General features: G+C 39.2%; 2 protein-coding genes across 2 annotated transcripts in view; one reads left to right on the top strand and one right to left on the bottom strand.

Moving 5' to 3' along the window:
• Positions 1 to 491: 491 nt before the first annotated feature.
• On the bottom strand, positions 492 to 16,961 carry LOC100545208 (RING finger protein 151-like). The gene is made up of 8 exons (XM_010709133.3): positions 16,873 to 16,961; positions 14,205 to 14,304; positions 11,820 to 11,933; positions 10,684 to 10,909; positions 9,255 to 9,394; positions 7,793 to 7,955; positions 6,153 to 6,273; positions 492 to 5,207 (listed from the first exon to the last, which is right to left on the bottom strand). The coding sequence occupies exons 4-8, from the start codon at positions 10,887 to 10,889 to the stop codon at positions 4,971 to 4,973; spliced, it is 867 nt and encodes a 288-aa protein (XP_010707435.1). The 5' UTR covers positions 10,890 to 10,909; positions 11,820 to 11,933; positions 14,205 to 14,304; positions 16,873 to 16,961; the 3' UTR covers positions 492 to 4,970.
• The window catches only part of RAD54B (RAD54 homolog B), a 61,646-nt gene continuing 61,491 nt past the window's right edge, over positions 16,940 to 17,094 (top strand). The window contains exon 1 of the mRNA XM_003205181.3: positions 16,940 to 17,027. The gene's annotated coding sequence lies outside the window, so the exon portion shown is untranslated. The remainder of the gene's footprint in view (positions 17,028 to 17,094) is intronic.

Raw genomic sequence — 17,094 nt, 5'->3', positions numbered from 1 at the left:
CTTACAACTTCTGAGTTTTCCTGTTCTTACATGATCATAGCCCAAATGGGTTCTTGTAGCAAATACAAAAAACTTGCATTAAGGATGAGATTCTTTACTTGGTGAATTCATTTTTCCCTGTAATGCCAGTTTGTTATCGTGCTGTCCTTTGCAGAACTGGACTGTCACATGCTTTAGTCCAGTTGCTAGCTCTTCTCTCTTTCATAAGGGATGCACTATTCGGAAACTGAATTAAGGCTGGAGAAAAATCCATGGGAAGGGTTTTACTGTTTGAGAAAATGCTTACTTTGTTTACTGCTGTGTATTCCCTGTTTGGCAAAATGCTGTGCTACTGGTAGATACAGTCTTAACTGTTCTAACGCACTGACTCTGTCTCATAGTTTCTTCATGACTGCCTGTGCTGTGCATACAGCATGGCTGAAGTACCCTATTTCATCTGATTAAGCAGATTCTCCAACTTCTGTAACAGAAAGAAATGAACAAAAGTTGCATTAATTATGGTATAACCCTTTATTAGTTCAACTTTAATACAAACTGTACTTCAAAGATACAAATACTGTTTTGTTTACAGACTAGAGATTAAGGTCTGTTAAGCACTGTTTTATCCTTGTATTTATAAAGGTAGAAAATGTAACTAGGCTGGCAGTGAACCATAATGCTGGAAGACAATTCAATGTTTATTTGTTAATATATAAAGTTGCATAGAATTGTAGGTCTTTATGAAGGCATCTGTCTGTGGTTAAATCTCCCTGACCTACCGTACTTCGTCCTGTGAGCAGTACACAAGAAAGGAAAGGCCAGCACTGCCCCTTTTAAATACTATCCAGCACTTTTAAGTAAGAGAGCTGTAGAAAAGCACCATACCAGAAACATCCAAGAGGGCAACGTATGGAAAATTTAATTTGTGAGATTGTTGATATTATATATTGTAGGAACTGAGGTCTATTAACACATTGAACTTCTAAAAAGCACCTAATGCTTAAAAGCATTTCAGATTTAAACACCTCATCCAGTCAAAATTCTCCACTGTATTCGGTATTTTGTTTGCATGTGTAATTCCATTCCCTTCTGCCCTGACAAGAGACTCCTGCATTTGCAGATATGTCCCTGGGCACCCTGCTCTGGATGTCCCATGCTTGAACAGGGACTTAGATCAGATGGCCTCCAGAGGTCCGCACTAACCTCAGCCATTCTGTGATTCCGTAGTGTTAAGCAAACCTCCTTTATGAAGGACTGTTAAACTACTACTAGAGTTGTACTAAAACCTGCCATCTTTATGAGCAAGGCCAGCAGAACTCTGCTTTGCAACTCCTGTATCTGACTCAGATGCTTGGTTCTCCATTCTAAGTCAGCTACACTTAACAGAAGCACTCCCCACTATTTCCAATAAAGTGATCCTAAGAGCGGTGGTTCAACCCCGACTGAGACCTCTGACAAGCTTTGCTTTAAGAGGAATGCAGGAGAATGAGAATGCAGCTTTAACCATGAAGGAAACAGAGGAAGCAATATTTAGGCTTGAATTTGACAGCTCAAGTGGAGAAGTCAGTTTAAGGGAACTAATTTCAAAATACTTTTAACTGGTATCTTGCAAGTCTTCAGAATAAATAGGTAAATGTTGACCTTTCTTTCAAAGCCAAACATTTCCACTCACTTTAAAGGTGTTAATTTCTTTAAATACATCCCTACTCTTTTTTCACCCAATTTAAGGTAGGATAAGGATTTGCTCCTTGTAATCTCACTTACTAACTTGCTCTCTCTGAGTTTTGTCTGAGATTCTTGCAGATTTGGTACTATTGCATTTAGCTGGAAACACAGACTTAATCCCCCTTTAATTGTAAGGTACAGTAATTGTGATGCCCCATGGCAGCATTCCTTGTTGGTAAGCCAGTTGCTGCAAAGGCTACTGTTGCCACATAACTGCTCTCAGGCTGAGCTTCTGTGGACACGAAGAAGTCTGCTGTTCTTCTTTCCTGCCTCCCTCCTCCCCAGCCTTTGCTCTCTGTTGTAGCTGCTAAGTACAGCTGCTTGCATGGCTACTGGTCCACTTGACTAACTGTCTGTTCAATGTGTTCTCAGCACAGTTCCAACTGTGAGGAAATGGAATTTGTTGTGTTGTGATGTACTATGAGAATATTTAACATCCTTGTTCCCAGTCACAAGAAGCACTTCTAAGTGAGCACCTTCATTACAATATCTACTACAATATTTGGACCCTTACTTAATCCTTTTATAAGAATTTGAAAGAAAGAATAAAAAATTCCTTGCTTCTGCTAGCTGCTACTATCAGCTGCTGGAAAAGGTAAAATTAGATATTATTATAACAGGCTGTTTCATTTCAGTCTAGTTGATTTTAAGGAACAGGTAAAACGATGACCATGTTCAACATAGACTGCCCTGTGTGTGGTTCCCTAGCAGAGGAACATCTGAAGTGCAGACAAGTTACAATCACTGAGGAGCAGGATCAGTCTTAAATATCTGGAAGGAACCGATGCTATCAGCTAGTATAACCCCGTTTAAAATAGCTACATGCTTTTTTTTTAGCTCAAGGAGACCCAAGCTGACAGGTCATTCCAGCAGCAAGTGGGCTCAAAGGACTGCCCCATTTTAATACTGGAAGCTCAGATCCCTCAGAGCTGGCAAATAGAAGCTCCATAGATTCTGCAGCAGAAAGTCAGCCCTTATCTCCTAAGATGTGCTTTCTCACACAACCTCATGTGTGTCACTTAGGGGACAAACAGTAGCCCAACTGCTAAGCAAATATTAAATTAACCCTTTCTCCTATACTAGAAGGAATTCAGTGATAAAAATCAGTGGATGAAATTCTTAGAACAAACACAGAGATCCCACTAAGAGAAAAGCACAAAGCTAGTTCCTTGGGTTTTTTTTCCCTGTTCAGAATGGAAGATATTATCACTGCACTCCAAATCAGGAAGGATGATCCAGCTCATCTGAGTTCCTCAGGATTTTGAAGGAATTTTCTTCTTTCACGTTAAGCAAGATAGCTGAAGTCACATCACACAACCACACAATTACAGAACACAGAAAATCACATCCTGCCAATATACTGATCCTAACAGCATGAAATCTGATGTTGCTTACAAGCTTCAAAATTAGTGTGAATGTTAGTGTGAACAGGCACCAATGAAAAAAACCAGACACTAAAAACTTCCTTACCCTAGAACACGAGGTAATAAAAGCATTCTTAGTTTCTATCTACAGCTCTAATATGCACACTGATATATGGGAATCAACCACTGAATGTTTGGTGTGAATTTTCCCAAATTGTAACTACTGCTTCACTTTGTTCAATATGGCTGCTTAAGAGAGGTGCTATGCCATGAGCTGGAAGAGACTGCTATCAATGGCCTAAATACTGTCAATGACCATAGTTCAACCTAGGATATAAAAAGAGTAAAGTGAGAACCAAATAAATATTTGGTCATCGCTCATCCTGTGAATAGCTGCAGAAAACAAAAGAAAACCTTTACAGGAGAATAGTTAGTTTTAAATGCATAAAAACGGAAGATGTGTGCAGTTGTTTCAGCTGTACTGAAGGAAAAGCAAGTTAGAAGGATTTATTAATGCCCCAAATTAAGAAAACTGACCACAAGTCCTTCTCATGTAACATGTGCTAAAGAAGGTTGCAATCTCTCTCTTTGGTTATGTTTTTTAGCCATAAAAGTGTTGTTCTGAGTGACAGGAAATTAGACACAGAAATGTATGTTTTCTAAACTAGAGAAGGGGTTTGTGAAGACTGTTGTGCCTGCATCCAGCTTTCCTGAAAAATGACTTAAAGTATTCAGTAAGCAGGAGGCCAGATTCTTCCCTAATTATTTCCACTGAAGAGCTGCACCAGGAGATAAAATATGGCTTAGTTATAGCACTGAAATCAACACAAACAGGCTTTGTGAGAAGTATAGGGATGAGGCTTCCAACTGTACAGATTTCTCATGAATATTACAGCCTTTACAGGCACATGCCCCCTTCATTCAGTATTTATCCTTCTGTTGTGAAGTCCTAGCTCTTACACAGCTGCAGACTTGAGCCCTAATAAAAACATTCCAAGTAGCCATTGTGCAAATAGCCCTCTGTTGTGGATATTACTGTACAAGTAGCCTTAAATCTGCCAAAAGAAAATTAGAAACTCAAAGTACGTATGTATCTTTAAAGAGTACTTAAGGGACTGAGCTTAGGCTTAAAGGACCTGGTAGAAATCTGATACTTTCACATTAAAAATCTCCAAATAGTTACATAAAATGCAAGGCCTTTTTCCCCCACAAACCCCAAGTTACACACAGATCTATACATAAGTTTTTAGGGGACCCTATTACCTTGGGCTTTGGTACATATCTCCTAAGTGTGTATCTCTCAAGCTTGGGAAGTCAGAGAAGCTCTGAGGTTAAGTCATCCTTACTTGAAGCTCTTACACAGTGGCAGAATTAGAATTTAAAGTGCTTTCTTTTCACCTTTGAAATATACCTCAAATACCTCCTACAGACTATGTAAAAACCAACAAAATAATCCATTAACTTGTATTACCGACTCTCCCAAAATTAAGTAGATCTCAAATATCATTACCAATCATCATATTTTCTTTCTTTTTCAAGACTGCATAAACTAGACTTGGACAATAATGGATCGGAAAGGAAAAAATCTTTAAGCATTTGACTAGTTCTGATCTTCAGGCTTGAAATAGCTCTGTAAGTGACACACTGAAGAGATACAAATCAATTTCCCCTTTCTTTATGATAACATATAGCTGAAAATGTCCTTATAACTTACTGGGTTTAATGCTCCATGTCCCATAAGAAAAAATTCTCCCATTTGTTTCTGTAGCCCAAAAGGAAAGAAAGTTTTTAACAAGAAAGTGAGCATACCAGAAATAATTTACCAATCACTCATGGAGAATAGAAAAGTTTGCCAGATGGTCACAGAAACTAGAAGAAAACGCTTTTTGAGCTTACTTGTGTTTAGATAACTGTAACTTCCCTAGGTTTTCGTTTTGCACTCTCTAGTCGCGTCAGGGGGCGGAAGTTTGTTGTCTTCCTGCTTCCTTCTGCAGTGCTTAACCGACAGTCCTTCTGCAGCCCCCTCAGCAGCTCCATTAGTTCCCGTTTCTCCAGCTCTGCTTGCTCCAGTTCTTGTCGATGCTGTCTCTCTGCGGCCATGAGGGAGCGCACATCTGACATCACTCGTGACATCTGACTCTGAAATGCAGGTATCGATTTACTGCAATAAATGAACTTTTCTAACGATGGTGTAACAATGCTGAGCTGGTCATGCACAGAGGGTAACGGATTATAAATTAACAACACTGAAATCAGCGACTGGTTTTGTTAGCGGAGGAAATGTAAAAAATTTAAGACATAATCCAGCACTGACCTTCTTAGATGGTCTTTTCTCAAAAATTCCCAAAGTTTTCCTCCAAGTGCAAAAAGTTTCTTATGAAATATTTTGAACTGTGTGCGGATTTACCTGGATGCTTAAACTTCTAATGTCAAGGCCCCAACCAAACTAACATTTTGGTTACATTCAGAAAACATTTTGAACAAAATTTTGAAAACAAAAACCTCTACAGCATTTCCATTCTTTTGGGCTTAAACTATCATGACTCAATGATATATATAGGATTGGATGTATCAAAAGACAACATAGCCTTCCTTCTTATTTTATTTGATTTACACTGCACTTTCCAACCTTTTGATCACAGCTGAAGTACAGTGTAAACACCATTGTCTGTAGTAGGGCTCTGTGTCAGCACTAGATTAAAACACTTTGAACAGCACTAAACAAGGGGCTGGCTATTTAATTACATTTGATTTGTGACATACCACAAGCCCTAGTTTTAGACTCTAGAAATTATCTGCTGACAGGTTATGTGTGCATCAAACAATGCAGTCCTTGTACAGTGATATTCAGGCTAGCTCCAAATTAATTTGAAATAGACAAACTGCATAAAACCAGCACAGAGTCTGCTTCCCAACAGAGCTGATTAGCCCAGGCAAAGTGCTGTGCTGGCATATTTTGGTGTCTATATTTCATAAAACTTGCCTCTATCTGAGGCTCTGTATTTACAAGAGAGAAGACTTTCTGGGAAGAGCTAAGTGCTACACTGCTATAGGAGGGTTGGGGAAGGAAAAGATCATACTCACCTTGAGCTCTTCAATTTCATTTTGCAGAACACTCTCTTTTTGGACCATATGTCTTCTTTGCGAATCTAATCTTGACTCCATCTCATGCTTTGCTTCCTCCACTCTGCAGATCATTTCTGACCTAAAAATGCATTTCTCCTTTTTAAGCCTTATTAACATGGGTGGAAAAAAATATTTCAGATTCCACAAAAACTTCCTGCAGCCAGCCTGATCTGACAGGATGTCTCTGGAGACATGATCTACCATCCATAAATTGTCTTCAGTGACACATTCTTGTTGCTTATCATACACTGTCATAGGGGACAAACATATCACATTCATGATGTAATTCTATGATTTAGAGATCAGGTATTTATGACTTTAAATAATTTATTGCCTGTAGCATATGCTTATTTCTAAGCATGTGTGGTCAAGATAAAAAAAGATGTGTAAATACCACTGTATTGTTAAACATGTTACCTTGTCACTTTTAAAGAAGACAACAAATGATAGCAGTATCTGTCATAATCTGATCACATACACATCAACTGCCAAAAATTCACTGTTACTACATTAACCTTTTGAGTTCAGTAACCAGGTACCTCAATTCCTCACGTCTCAATGACTTTAAAATGGATTTGAGCCAGACTGCACAGCAATGTTCAGGAGCACAAGACTTACACAGTCAAAAGATTAAAAATAGGAAGGACACATAAAAAAAAAAAACAAGAACAAAAAACATTCAACAAGCAAAGAAACAAAAAATGCACCAAGAACTGCCTGGTTGGAATATCATGGAAAGGAAAAGCTACAGAAACATATAAGAGGAAATAAGAGAAAGCTGCTTAGAAGATTCATATTGACCAACTGTTATTCCATGGTTTAATTGAAATTATAAATAAGATTCTATGAAGTTAAATAATAGAATGGATTGAGTTGGTAAGGGACCTCAAGGATCATGAATCTCCAACTCCCCTGCCACAGGCAGGGCTGCCAACCTCCATATCTAATACTAGACCAGGCTGCCCAGGGCCCCATCCAACTTGGCCTTCAACTCCTCCAGGGATGGGGCATCCACAACCTCTCTGGGCAGCCTGTTCCAGTACCTCACCACTCTCATAGTGAAGAACTTCCCCCTGATATCCAATCTAAATCTTCCCTTCTTCAACTTAAGACCATTTCCCCTTGTCCTGCTATTACCTGCCACTGCAAAGAGTTGGCTCCCCTCATGATTACATAAATCTACTGGTGTGTACCTAACAAAATAATCAAGACATTTTTATCTTCAGAACGATTTGTAGAAATTGAAGCAAAATAATTAAAAAATGTGGATTTGGATCTATATCACACCAATGGAAAAAGGAAATTGCCAACTTTTGGCCAGTTCCTGGCAGATATTTCATCAGCTTACACAGCCAGCTCAGTTAAGCTGTAACCAGTGGTATTTCAGGATTTCTACTAACTTGGACAAGTAAGTAACAGAAAAAACAATCAAAACAGTAAGAATTTAAGCCTGCACAGACAAATAATACCCTGTGCCTTTAGTATTAATTGATTAAAGCACTATTTAACATATACAGGAATCCAGTGCTAGTAATGTGAAGTGCTTCATGCAGTGATTTTAGGCCCAGACAAACACAAACATTAAAGAAGGTACGTACCGAAGTAGTTCTAGCTCAGTTCTCAGCTCTGCTACACAATTATGCTGTGTGTCCTCTGCACTGAGGATGGTGTACCCACAACCATTGGGGCACTCCCGGCTCCGATATTCACACACTGCCAAGTGGCCATCAAGGTTACGTCGCTCAATCTGAACTGTGCAGCCTGAACAGGGAAGAAGAAGATAAGCCAACCACTTACAACTAACAGAAGCATTGTCATTAATTCCAACGTAACCACTTAAGTGAGTAATGAAATTGTAATATCATGAGATAAGCAACTATCAGTCTGCTGAAGTGTGGGAAAAAGCATATTCTTTAGAACATAAAGTACAATAGTTATAACACACGTAATACAGACTCTCAAAAATTCTTATTAAAACATTTACTGGTTAATTAAGGAGTATTCTTTTGTAAAGATTTTGCCATTGGTCCATCATTAAAGCTACTGCAGTAATGACAACTCTGACAGCAGGACAAGACTAGCAGCTTGTAACGAATGGGATGGATGAAGAACGTAAATGTTTAAATAAATAAGGTATCAAATTTAGAAAAAAAAGAGTCCAAGGACAGGTTGTACAGCAGTGGGTGAGACTGTTTTCCTCACCACAGGTCAGTCTTATGTCTATACAATACACCACGAGAGGTTTACACATGCTCATACATTGCTACCACACAACAGAGACAAGATGGAGCAGCTCATTAAACATTACTGTTTCTGTAGAAAGTGAAAAGTGCATTTGCAACAGTCACTGCTGAGACTTCTGATAGGCTTCTAACTTCTCATGGAGCAACTCTAGCACCTCAAAATCCTCCCAATTAATTACAGTGGCAGACTCAACTATGCTCTCAACCTCTTTGATCAGAAATTTAAGTTTTTCTAGAAACACATCACATTTTGAATAAAATCAGCTGGGAAATGTTAACAGTACATTTATTTTTTAAAAGTATGTTCCTTCCTCAGGAAGCATAGGTTTGCTTCAGAGACCTTAACACAAACATATCAACTCTACTAAAAATTTAATTAGAAAATCCCATTCCCAGGATACTTTTTTGTTAAAGTCAAGAGATGGTGCATGGCTGCAGATGCACCAGGAAAACCAGCTCTTCAAATCAGTGTAACAGAAGTTAAACATCACATTTTAATGAACCATTGACACTGAAAGGCAACCTGACAAACTGACAGAAACCTATACAAATGTGCTGCTCAGTCTTCATAAATTTGAGATTCACTGCTTTCCTTCATTTGGTTAGTTCTTGGCTAAGAATTTGCTGCTAATGGCCATGATAGCCATAAATGGGTAATGAGTTTTCTTCAGAAAAGCCTGCTGCAAAGTGTACATCTCAATAAACATTTGAATTTCAGTTTAAAAATGAATGGCCATCATTGCCATTCTGTCGACAGAAAGCTGGAAAACAAATATTTGCTGAACAGAAAAGATGAACTTCTTTGACTGTTACTCACCAGCATTGGAGCAGGGGATCTGACTGTATTCACACTCCCTCTCATGCCGGTCTATGGACTCCAGAGAGCAAACCATTTCACAGCCATGCTCTCTGTTTTTGCAGTGTAGTTGAAGACGATTTAGATCATTTTTCATATACCTATGCATACAAAGAAAAAAAAAAATTGTTCTTAAGACAGAAAATTATTGAAAAAAATTGAGTTTTCCACTGAAGACAAATTAAGATTCAAATTGTAATCAGGAAAACATATATATATATATATAGAAACTGATTCTTCTTATATATATTTTAAGCATTCAAGTGACAATTTTGGAAACGAAGAAGCTAACAAAAGAAACAATATTAAATGAAAAATTCAGCTGCCAAAATTAGATGTGCAAACAAAGTAGTTATTTTTGACTATTTTCAACTCTTTTCACTAGCTTAGCTGTATTCCCAAACACTTTGGCTACTCTTTCATTGCCACTGCCTATGGTATACTTCAGCTTTCCATATAGCTAAACTCTCAATACTCTCCTCACTAAAGGAGTTAAACCCAATGCCTGTGGGTGAAGATTTTAAACAACGTTACTTAATCTGAGTAAGACAGACAATGCAGGACATCAAGCAGTGTCAAGTGATAAAACTGTGACTACTGGCAATAAACAATTATAAGAGTAAAGAGAAAGATAAAAGATACATAATGCTTAGTGACTGTTAACCCTGAGAACTGTTTACTGTGACTTTTTACGAGGGTGGATAGTGATAGGACAAGGGGGAATGGTTTTAAACTGAGACAGGGGAGGTTTAGGTTAGACATTAGGAGGAAGTTTTTCACACAGAGAGTGGTGACACACTGCAACAGTTGCCCAAGGAGGTTGTGGATGCCCCATCCCTGGAGGCATTCAAGGCCAGGCTGGATGTGGCTCTGGGCAGCCTGGTCTGGTGGTTGGTGACCCTGCACATAGCAGGGGGTTGAAACCAGATGATCATTGTGGTCCTTTTCAACCCAGGCCTACATAGAATCTACGATTCTATGATTCTTTGAAGAACCTGGGAGACATAATTGAAATTGAAAATACTTTCAGGGTACTGTTTAGCCTGCTTTTTCTAAAACTGTTTGGGAAAGTTTTGCTGCTGTAGATGTTCAGAATAATATCCAGACAGGTGTCTAAGAACTTGCACTCAAGATATGCAAAGGCGGAGAACACAAAAAAAAAAAAAAAAAAATCAGTGTTCTCTCTGTTTAGAAATCTCATTATCTCAAAAGCTGGTTATAACAAATAGAAAATGCTAATGGCTTCAAGGAAGTGATCAGTTTCTACCACAGGTATGTTGGGTCAAGACAACTTTGAGTCACAGTAGGTGAAAAGAGATGAATCTATGCAAGAAAAATTGAAAAATCCTAAATTCATACAATTCTAACATACAATGAGACTACTGTATACCTGTACAGAGGTCGTAGCACAGACACATCGATCACTTGTCTGTCTTCAGGGCAGTTACTGTGATGAACAAGCCAGCCATGTATACAAGCAGTACAGAAAGCATGTTCACAAGGAGCCTGTAATGGATCTTCCAAAACATCACGGCAGATGGAGCATAAGAGCCCTTCATTAACATAACCAACAAAACGTTCAATATCGTAACCCATGCTTTCCACACACTTCCAACCTGTTAACAAAGAGAATAAAGCAGTCTGTTCAGAATCTACTACACAACAGCCTGGATGCAATTCTAGAAATATGGAGATCTTAAGGCAAATACAGAGCTGGTGAGAATACACTACAGACTTCAAGATTTAATTGAGAACTGGAGGACTGTACTGCTGGAGATCAGCATCCTCATTTTATATCAAGGATATGTGAATCCTGAAAGCAAAGACTTCAGTAGATGCATCCCAAACTCTGTTATGAAACACACTTCTAGGAGCCACCACGAAACACAAAGTTCCTGTTTACTCAAATTCTACCTGAAGCAGAAATATTTAAAAAGTTCAAAAGTGTTTGCATTCCATCTATATAATACAGGCCCTCTATATGATGCCTAACAAACTTACAAAACAGTAACCTTACAAACCACAGCCGTGGTACCATCAGCCAGCACATTTTGCATTTTGAACTGCACATGACTTAACACATTGCCTTCTTACTGAAGAAAAAAGGAAGATGGAGGTTCTCTAATAGTTGTAGACGCTCATTACAAGGAGAACAGCACAAAATCTCCATGTGTCTAGAGGAATGTTTGACATTCAGGAATAAAAAGAAGCCAAGACTTCAGCTAGCCCTGAAATCATGGAAAGCTATTATTGTTCTCTCCTACTGGATTTATTTTATAAAACAGGGTTCCTTTTGAAACAATTTAAAAGTTCTGTGAAGAGGAACTAAGCAGCAATCTATCTTCACCAAAATCCTTCCAAGAGAAGCTTACTAGAATTTGCTAAAACTCTACAGAACTCACTTAAGAGAAAGCGTTAGATTTTGCCTTCCTCCTTAACATACAAAATCACTTTTGTAAACTCAGAACAGAGTTTTTAATTAGCTATGAGGTTTTTAAAATAAAACAATAAATGAGAATATCCTACCTTTTTCGATTTTGCTACATATATACCTAGTTTGCCCAATTACTTCAGAATCAGTTTTCTAATCAGCAAGATATACAGTGCTTCCTTCAGTTTCTCTTCACTGCTTTATTATGCCTAGGAGAAAAATTAGAAAGAAAAAGACTCAGTTGTGCTTCCTAAGTTAATGAGTCTTATGCTTAATCAGCCAGATGTTGAATAGAATGCTGCCCTAACAGCTTCCAAAGCCTACAATTCAACACAAGAGATCTGATTAGACCAGGAAACCTCCCCTCCCCCCCAAAAAAAAACAACACACACACAAAAATCAGTCTTTTAGTTATTACTGATGATGAAACATATTGCAAACACGAACACCCTGCCAGCATTTCACTTCAAACCTTTACAGACTCATTTGTAGGATTGAGGTTAACAGAATTCAGTTATATTGAAATAAGCAGTTGAAATCTGGTAAAATAATATTCTTTACAGTTTTGAAACTTTATTTAACCCAGCTCCATTCAGGCAGGACACACAGCTCATTTTCAAAACAGAAGCATCACAGTCAAGTTCACAGAACTGATAAATAACTTTGTTCTGATACACAATGTAACTAAGGTTGCTCACTTAAAAAATTACAAATGAAGTCATCATTTAAATCCCAAGGGTCTATATCTAGTTAGTGTAATATAAAATTCAAGGAGGATCTGTGTTAGCAAGGCAGTTGCGATTTATTCATCTATATTGCTCTCAACTGGAATTAGACCTACTGAAGAACACCACGGACCTCTAAAGACTAGAGTCATATTTTGCTCTGAAGGAAAAAGATCTCCATGACCATAATAATAAAGGCAGTGTTTCTGAGCAGTAGCGGCTCAAATTAACTCATATAAGTCGCTAGGAAGTAAAATAAAATACGTGGCTGACCAGTGAACGTGGGACTGGACCTTTCTGCAAACACTGATCAAGTGTAAGGATGAGAGAAGTCTTTCCAAAGCACTGACCTTATTGTGGGGAAAGAAGTGTAGATGTAATCTGTGCAATTTTAATAGATTTTGTGGGGTGTGTGTGTGTGTGTGTTTTATAAAATATCCGTTGTAACTCAGTGTTAGGGTAGTATGGTTAGGTTACGGTTGGACTTGATGATCTTCGAGGTCTTTTCCAACCTGAGCAATTCTATTATTCTATTCTCTGATAAAAAACAAACAAACCCAACAACTTTGTAATTCCTTTTAATTAATACATGATAAATCTGGAATTTGGAACATCCTTCATATCTGAGTAGCAAAACATACCTTCAGGGAATATGAGCTACTTGTGTTAACAGGGTGCTCGCTAAGATTAAAGCTAATAAAACCTGCAGTGAGCATAGCACAAGTAAGCATGTATATTATCAAATACGAAACACATCACCTGCTATAGTTTTCACACTGTGTTTTCCTTCTACTGGCACGCTTACAGCACAGCCACAGCAGCACGCAGTGCAATCCACAGACCTCTGATAAGTTCCCAAGCAGATTTCAGAGTGCACTCAGCTCTGTGCTTCTCTGGCTATGTTGCTATCCACAGTACATACAAAAGAAACCTGTAGGCATCATTGATATGCCAATCCTTTGGTCACAGCACGGATGTTTTATGTTTTAGAAAAGCGTGCTCAAGAAAATACTGTATTATGAAGATGATAAACACTTCTCTTCATACTGTTGTTTCCCTGCATGCTTTTAGAGCTCTTCTGCAAAAACAGGAAATTCAGGGCTGTGCCAGTTCAGGGTAAACAAAACAAGCACAAAGCTGTCACTGTGAGGACAGAAGGGAACAGGGGGAAGTTAGGAACTGGAGAACAATGCTAATAGTAACAGAATGTGAAGCCAAGTACTAGCTCCCCAATGCTGATGAAAGCATTGAAACATACAGTATGTTTACACTGGAGGATGTTAAATGGAACATATGTTGTGATTTGAATTGTGAGGCTAACATTTTGATTTAGCTTGTTCATGTCAGCAGATTCAGCTTTTAGAAAACTTTCACAGAGGTACAAGATATGTTCTGAGAACTCTATGTAATTCTGTAACTCTACAGATTCTTTTCTACTGGAATTATGGATGCTGCAAGCTACAGCTTGCTTACGCTGCTGATCCCCAAACACTCAATCTTCAAGACACTAGGGAGAAGATCAGGCAGATGCAATGGCATACACTACTACAGCAGTACAAATGGCTTTACTCAGTACTTCCACCGCAACACACCACCACCGTCAATTTCTGTTCTCCCTAAAGCAATTTCTCTCTGACCTCAAAACTTCTTCTTCCATTTCTATTACAATTCACAGATTTCACACTCCTTTTGGTTTGTACCCAGAAATTACATTAGGCATCACCACCTTCTTACACTCTAGTAACATTTCCAAACCTTGCCTTGTCTGCTTCCTCTGGTCCCGAATTTTTCCCATCACCTGGCAATTACCAGCAGCGTTGTCCCCAAGGAAACCCAGGATCTGTAGGTGCCAAATCTGGAAGGCAGAAAAACAACAACTATTACATGCTATTTTCTTTCATTGTTTCAAATGTATTTTTTCTCTTCATAGTTTCTGACATGCAACAATCTCCCCCAGTGCTGAGGTTTAACCCCAGTGGGCTGCTAAGCACCACGCAGCTTCTTGCCTACCTCCCCCAGAGCAAAATGATCAGACAGGCAAAAGTGAGAATATGTGGGGGTTTAGATAAAGACAAATTAATAAGGAAAAAAAAAAACAAGGAAAAAAACCCTAAAAACAGAACACTAAGAAAAAAAAAACAACAAGGAATACAAGCAACATAAGCACAATTGCTCAGCACCAGCATATTGATAGCTCGTCAGTCCCTGAGCAACAGCAGCCCTGGCAAACACTCCCCTTGCTTCACTGCTGAGCATAACCCAACGGGCACTGAATATCCCTTTGGACACTTTGGGTCAGTTGGGTACAATTTGGCTGTGCCCCCTTCCAGCTCCTGGTGCACCTCCTGGCTTCTCGGTGGTGAAGCAGTGTGAAACTGAATAGAATAGAATTGTTTAAGTTGGAAGGGACCTTTAAAGGCCATCCTGTCAAAGTCAGAATGAACAGGAACACCGACAGCTAGATCAGGTACTCTGAGCCTGGTCCAGCCTGACCTTGAATGTCTGCAAGGACGGGATATCAATCACATCTCAGGGCAGCCTGCTTCTATGCTTCAATACTCTTATTGTAGAAAAAACCTTTTTACTATATCCAACCTAAACCTTCCCTCTTTTAATGTGAAACTATTTCCCCCTGTCCCGCCACAACAGACTTTGCTGAAGATTCTATACCCTTCTTTCTTTTAGCCCCCCTTTAGATACTGAAAGGCCACTACCAAAGCCTTTTCTGCTGCAAGCTGAAACAGAAAAGACCCTGATATAGCTTAAGCATTGCTCAGCAACAACTAAACCACCTACGTATTAACAACACTGTTTTCATCACACATACAAACCACAGTACCCTACCAGCTGCTATTAAGAACATTATTAACTCCATCCCAGCCAAAAGCAGCACAGACCCTAATTCATTCCTTCAGGAGCTGCTGTCCCAACTGTTCATCAGGCAGATGAAGCTTGAAGCCAGCCTCAAGCTATGGTCTGCTCTGCCTTCAGACTGTGGGTACAGCTGCAAGGAAAATACAAATGGGATACAGCTCCCAATAACATAATGATAAATCTTGCCAAATAACTAGAACTAATCAAAGCTACTCCATCATAAAATTAGGATAATGATGCCATTAGTGAAATGCTTTTTTTCTTTTACAGTAGTTTCTGATTTTATTAAACATTCTTTCTTTCCCCGTGGCAAAATAAAAGCAGTTAGAAGGGCTGTATGGTATCATGACAGAACTACAGATGTGCACCTCTAATACAACACTTTCAGGACGAGTGGAAGTACAAATAACTTACACAGGGCCCAGTAACAAGGTGACATTTAACATGCTGCTGCTTCAGCATCTGTTTTCACAAATACGCACTGTGCTTTTAAATCCTGCTATACAAAAGCCATGTTTCAGGATGCCTTGTGCAACTGTAAGGCAGTTTATGGTAGCATTAATGGCCAAAGAAGCAGACGCATCCCTTCAGATGTCAGCACAAGCTCTCACTCCTGCCACTACTGTCGGAAATATCCAAATAATTTATCAGGACGGTATCTCTGATAAAGCAGATTTTATTCGCAATTGCAATGGCGGGCCTCCTGAAAGCAGGAGAGCACCCAGAAAACAGCGTTACATCTTTTATTCCCTATTGCCTGATGCTTATCTCTTTCTCCCCTAGTTCTTCATTGGCTGAGTACTTCAGGTTCACAATCTTCTCGACGCTGCACTAAACATGGAAACACTGGACAAACATAAATCTTTGCTGCCTAAGCATAAATCTGTAATTAATTAACTAACTTATTCCACACTTGATCATTGTTTTGCGGATATCTGCTTGTCCTTCCTTCCACAGAGATAAGCTTGAGAGAAGGACAGAGGAGAGTATCTTGGTGCCTGCCTTCACGTCCCAATCTTCTCACGGAGTGAGACAGTCCGGCCTTGTGTAGAGGCCCTAGCTTCTTTGACGCTTGCTAAATCTGTTTTTCTTTTGCTGGGAGTTTCTTACCCTAACAGAACAACCCTACAGTATGTTTTCTAATCCCTAACACTATACTCACATTGTTTGGAACATTTAACAACTATTACAGTTTTGCAAGAAAGAATTAATCACGTAATTCAGTAATAATGTTTTGAAAACATGCTGCTAACATATACAGTATTTTCACTTCTTAGATCAACTATTTCTAAGGATAAGTTACAGAATACAAATGCATTATGTTCTACTTCTTCAAACCAACTGCCCTTTTTAATATCAAATGCAGAAACAACATTCCACTCCCACACTATCGCACTGGGTAAGCAGCCTGTTTGAAGAGCGAACTGCCAAATCTCGTACCTGACAGCAGCCTCAGCCAAGCCATCCCCTATTCGTGTCCTTTCACTTCCCTCCTCTTCCCGCCTTGAATCGACGGAACATTTAACATTTAACGCAACCCTTTTCTCACCCGGTGCAGACGAGTGACCACACGGAACAACTCGGACTCGACTGTCATGTAAATGGCTCAGGAAAAGCTCCGATGACCACGGAAGTGGGGCAGGACAGGCTACGAGCAAAACGAGGTCTATGCTCCTACTAGCACCCGCCTAATTCAGAGCACAGGTAAGAGAAGGGGCCGGGTTCGGGCAGGCTGCAGGTGGCTGGCGCTGCTCCGGCCCACACACATCAG

Source organism: Meleagris gallopavo, chromosome 3 (genome assembly GCF_000146605.3).
Source record: "Meleagris gallopavo isolate NT-WF06-2002-E0010 breed Aviagen turkey brand Nicholas breeding stock chromosome 3, Turkey_5.1, whole genome shotgun sequence".
In the NCBI taxonomy this organism is placed as follows: Eukaryota; Metazoa; Chordata; class Aves; order Galliformes; family Phasianidae; genus Meleagris; species Meleagris gallopavo.
The sequence above is the reverse complement of the archived record's forward strand: the minus strand, read 5'-3'. Positions and strand labels throughout refer to the sequence as shown.

Coding starts and splice junctions, on each gene's coding strand:
- LOC100545208 (XM_010709133.3), bottom strand. CDS start 10,889: ATGGGTTACGATATTGAACGTTTTGTTGGTTATGTTAATGAAGGGCTC. Junction 7,956..9,254: donor GATCCCCTGCTCCAATGCTG/GTGAGTAACAGT, acceptor TTCCCTGTTCAG/GCTGCACAGTTCAGATTGAG. Junction 6,274..7,792: donor ACTGAGCTAGAACTACTTCG/GTACGTACCTTC, acceptor ATGCATTTTTAG/GTCAGAAATGATCTGCAGAG.